This window comes from Phaseolus vulgaris, chromosome 6 (assembly GCF_000499845.2).
Source record: "Phaseolus vulgaris cultivar G19833 chromosome 6, P. vulgaris v2.0, whole genome shotgun sequence".
Taxonomy (NCBI): Eukaryota; Viridiplantae; Streptophyta; class Magnoliopsida; order Fabales; family Fabaceae; genus Phaseolus; species Phaseolus vulgaris.
In genome coordinates, this window is record NC_023754.2 from 9,666,611 (window position 1) to 9,671,122 (window position 4,512).

General features: G+C 47.1%; 1 protein-coding gene across 1 annotated transcript; it reads right to left on the reverse strand.

Annotated features, from left to right (window-relative positions):
* Positions 1-879, reverse strand: LOC137833338 (uncharacterized). Its single transcript, XM_068641693.1, has one exon. The coding sequence runs from the start codon at positions 877-879 to the stop codon at positions 1-3; it is 879 nt and encodes a 292-aa protein (XP_068497794.1).
* Positions 880-4,512: the final 3,633 nt, after the last annotated feature.

The following is a 4,512-nucleotide window of genomic DNA, read 5'->3' on the forward strand; positions in this document are numbered from 1 at the left end:
TTAGTCTTCAAAAGGTACAATCTTCCCATCCACCACTTCGTTGCAGATTGACAACATGGAAAGGTCGAGCTCAGGATATTGGCATGACATTTGCTCCAGAGCAGCTTCGAACCCAGAAGTGAGGATTTGAGCAGCACTCTGCTCGAGCTCACGTATTTGATTCTTCAGTCCTTCCTTTTCCTCATGAGCTCGAGCAAGTTCTTCAGTAGCTTTCTCACTCTCATCCCGAGCTTGGGCAAGCTTTGCAGTAACCTTTGTGGCTTCCTCACGAGCTTGGGAGAGCTCAGCGAGAGCCTTATCCCTGTCTGCCTCGACCTTCCCCAAAAGGATCTCCCTATCTGCCGATCTCTTTTCAATTCTATCCACCTTGGAAGCTTCAGCCTTTCGTGCAGCCTCCAAATCCTCCACCTTGACCCTAAGTGGGACCAACTTGCTCTCCAAGTCAAATTTCTCTTGGAGTTGGAGGTGCAGTTTTTGGCGCAGATCGGTGGCTTCCTTGCGTGTGTTCCTTAGCTCAGCATCCAGCGCATCCTCCAGCCTTGAATGTTCCATTTCATTCATCAGCAGATTGCAAGTGAGCTTTTCAGCCTCAGGCCTTATCATAAGATTTGACTCCTTAAGCTCGGAGTTTTCCTCTTGAAGCTTCTTGAGTGAGTCCTTCACAGCCCTTGATACAAGCGAAGGGAGATCTTCCGCCATGGTCTTCAGTTGAGCTGCGAAGGGTCCCAAGGTCTCTTTAAAGGGATCTGGGAGGCTTGAGGCTAATGCTGGAGGTACTGGTGGAGTTTGATGTTGGCTTTCACCACCACCCTCTTGAGCTTGTATAGCAAGGGGGGCTTCCAGGTGTGGTGGTGAGGCTGGAACTTCTATTATAGGCATTGGAGAAGCCTGAACACCCTCATCTTCTCCTAATGCGGCCCCAACAATGGACGCGGTGGAAGGAGGACCCTCTCCAGCAGATACAAACGGTGTAGAGGCGCTCGGAGGGTTCTTTACATAATTAAGGCTGCTACTCTCGATCACTATGGGCGCGGCGACCAGTGGTGTTGCTTGGACTGGTTCTAACGGAGCTGGAGGTGATGGCGGTGTTGGTGTTGGAAGCGCAGGTGGTGTGGAGGTGGTTACCCTTTTTCTCTTGGTGATAAGACCATCCTCGGTGGCTTCGTCGTCATCTTCTTCTTCGGACACCACCTGAGGAGTCTTCCTCTTTGGTCTTTTCAGCGCTAGTTTTTTCCTTTCTGGGGCGGGTAGGGCCCCAGAAGGAGTTGGACTTCGGGGAGGAGTTTTTCCTTGAGAGATGGCGATCTCCACAACCGAGTTGGGCACAGTTTGGGAGCCCGCCGCGAGTTTGTGGGATCGAGCGATCGCCCTCAATTATGCTAGTTTTCCTTTTCCCAACATTGCGTCTGCACAAGGTAAAAAATAGATGAGTATGCCCCAAAGCAGAAGTAGAACATGCAAATATATACATACAGAACGAACAAGAATGCCAAAGACAGAATGGTAGAAATGTTAAGTCAACTTCAACACAAAATGAGAGACTTGGTGTTAGGGTAGGGCTAACCTATGTGCATTTCAAGTTGGCCCTCGAGGAATTCGAAGGAGATTATTGAAGCAGTGGGGAAGGTGATGTTGGCAGAAGCCACACTTTTCTAGAAAAGACAAAGGTCTTTGTCCAAATCTCCCATTTTGTCAGGACTTCTTGCTTTCCTGAAGCTGTCCCTAGAATCCTTGTTCCCCTTGTTTACCCAATACAAGGGGAAGCCATCAAGCAGCGAGGGGTCTTGATCGTTCTGACACACCTTGACGAACTTCCCCTTCCAGTCTTTGTAGGATTGCTGGAAGATGGAGAGGATTGACCTCCCAGCAATTCCATTCAAGCTGACCCAGGGGCGATCCCTAGGATTCTTTGCCTCAAACGGAAAGAGGAAGACATCAACCGAAACCGACAACCCCAAGTGCGCGCAAAGGATTTGAAACGCCCTCACGAATGCCCAGCTGTTGGGATGGAGCTGGGCAGGGGCGATGTCGAGCTCGGTCAACAGCTCCCTTTCGAAACGAGTGAAAGGAAACCTAAGTTTCACTTTCTTGAACAGTGTGGCGTAGACGAAGCAGAACAACTCACCGTTGTTCCCTTTTTCGTCCGCGCAGATTGGTTCTCCAGGGAGGCAAGGCAGCACCGTCACGTTGTCATCGTGCTCCTTGAGAAATGAAAGGTCGGGTCGTTCCCCTTTCTTCAGGCGGAGCACCCCCACCTCATTATTTAGTGACGAGGTTTCCTTCAGTAGAGTTGGGGTGGCCCAAGGGTAGAGCTCTTTGTAGTCTCGTGGAGGAAGGGAGGCTCCCCCGGCTTGTGGTGGAGTTGCTTGGGTAAGATTGGCATGGGAAGAAGCAGGCCTCTCAGCCTGTGTGGAAGGAGCACTAGAGGCTCGTGGGGGGTTGCGTGTTGGTGGAGGGTTTGTCCCAGTGGTAACCCTACGAGTTTTGGGAGGAGGGTTTCGCGATGAGGAAGCAGGATTAGCGGTGGACTTTGTCTAAGCCATCGCAGGAACTGCAAAGGAAAGAAAAGGGAGGAGATGAGGATAGCAAGAGAACGACTCGATTGAAGGCAAAGAAGATAGAACGAACGAATGAGAGTTCATTGGGGTAGACGTTATCAGGAATGAAATTCTAAGTTATGAGAAAAGAGAAACAACCCACAACGTATGCTCCAGACAGTTAATGGATGATGCAAACCAATTAAAATGCAACAAATATCAGTAGAAGGAGTAAATGAGTTACCTTTTGATGATCGGGTAAATGTTGAAGGAAGTTGAAGATTGAGAGAGACGAAGGTTTCGTAGTTTGCAGAGAGAACGTTTAAAATGCTTGAAGATGAAGAAAGATAATGAAAACGTGAATAGCGCGAAGGGTTTAAGGGTTTCGAACGTTGTAGGAAGCACAAACGACGATTAAAAACAACCGTTGATGAAACCACGTGTCGGTTGATCAAAAAGGGGTTGGTGAAGCGTCAGAAAGGCAAAAGAGTACGAACGTACGGAAGTCCGTACAAGGGCCACGTAGGTCGACGATGATTTGACTTCTTAGTCTTTTCGCTGGTCAAGTCTCAGCTTAAGACTGGGGGGCTTGTGTACCGACCAGGTCATCGGGTGTGATGACGTGGCGACAAGCGATAATATAGGCGCGTTGAACGGGACACCTGGCCGACAGAAAGGAAGTAAATCGGGAAGTCAGTATAGTCGCCGATCGTTGAAATGGCGTTCTCCGACCTCTAATGTTCGTAACCGGTGATCACCAGAGTTGCGTCACAATCGCCGTATGTGAGTACTAGAAGATCGGGTGGTTAGAGATCGCCGAAAGGGGTTAGAGATCGGGTGGTTAGAGATCGCCGAATGATCAGGAAAGTTTATTTAAGGTTTCCAAGAGGTATAAGTACGGAAGACGAGTGACATGCTTGTCACGTAGCAGCGGAGGATGAGGTTATCAGAAGATCGCGCCCTAGCCAGAGGTCGGGTCGGGGGAACAGTTTCCCAGAACATGCCTGGGGTGCAAGTGAAACAGATCGTGATGGCGGAAGGCGAGACCACAGTGATGGTGCACGTGGTGGCACCCAGTACTCGCCACTTGGGGGGTCGCGCTCAAAGGAAAGCCGTGCACTAAGTTACTCCCTGCATGGATAACTTAGTCGAATGGCGAAAAGAATAGAAGTGACGCTCAGGTTGTGGAAGCTCCAGATGTTGACACGTGTACAGCTGGATGTGAGCCACGTGTCTGGAGGTGTAACCGTCAGGAGAGAGAAAAAGCTCAGGTATATAAGGAACACTTAACAGACTTTTGAGGTACGCTTTGATAATACTTTCTAGTACACTGAGATTCACTACGCACGATTCCATGAGTTGAGATATTTTCTCTGATTTTTTGGTGATTCTTCCACTAACTTGAGCGTCGGAGCGCGATCGGCCGCAGCGGCGCCGCTTTGTTTTCTTCAGGTTCTTGCGAGGAATTAACGTGAAGAGCAAAAGCTAACGTGGGGCGAAGCTGATCCAAAGGAGAGATCTTTGACGTGGCAAGACTCTTGCACTCAGGTCAACCGGCTGGATCAAAAATTATAAACTTAACTTCATTCAATCAAACTCGCCTTTCAAGTCTAACCCAATTCAAAATTTACATCAAATCTCTATTTATAAATTGGAAAGTAAGATTTTTCCTTTAATGTATCACTAAAGGAATATCCAAACATATCTTTAATTTTTTTTTTGCGTGTTTAGTATTGATCAAATAATAATGTTTTATTCTATGTTTACTCTTTGGACCTGTTATTGATTTAAATAATTTAATAATACAAATTAATAATTGAGCGAAATTCAAGTAATTTAATATTCAAAATTAACATAAATACACAGTACATTAAAAATTTGTTGAACTTGGTGTATTACAAAAAGTAATTTACAATTTACATGTAAGAAATGATAGAAATTTTGTTGGTATGATTAAACAAAATTCTTGGACAAT

Coding starts and splice junctions, on each gene's coding strand:
- LOC137833338 (XM_068641693.1), bottom strand. CDS start 879: ATGCCTATAATAGAAGTTCCAGCCTCACCACCACACCTGGAAGCCCCC.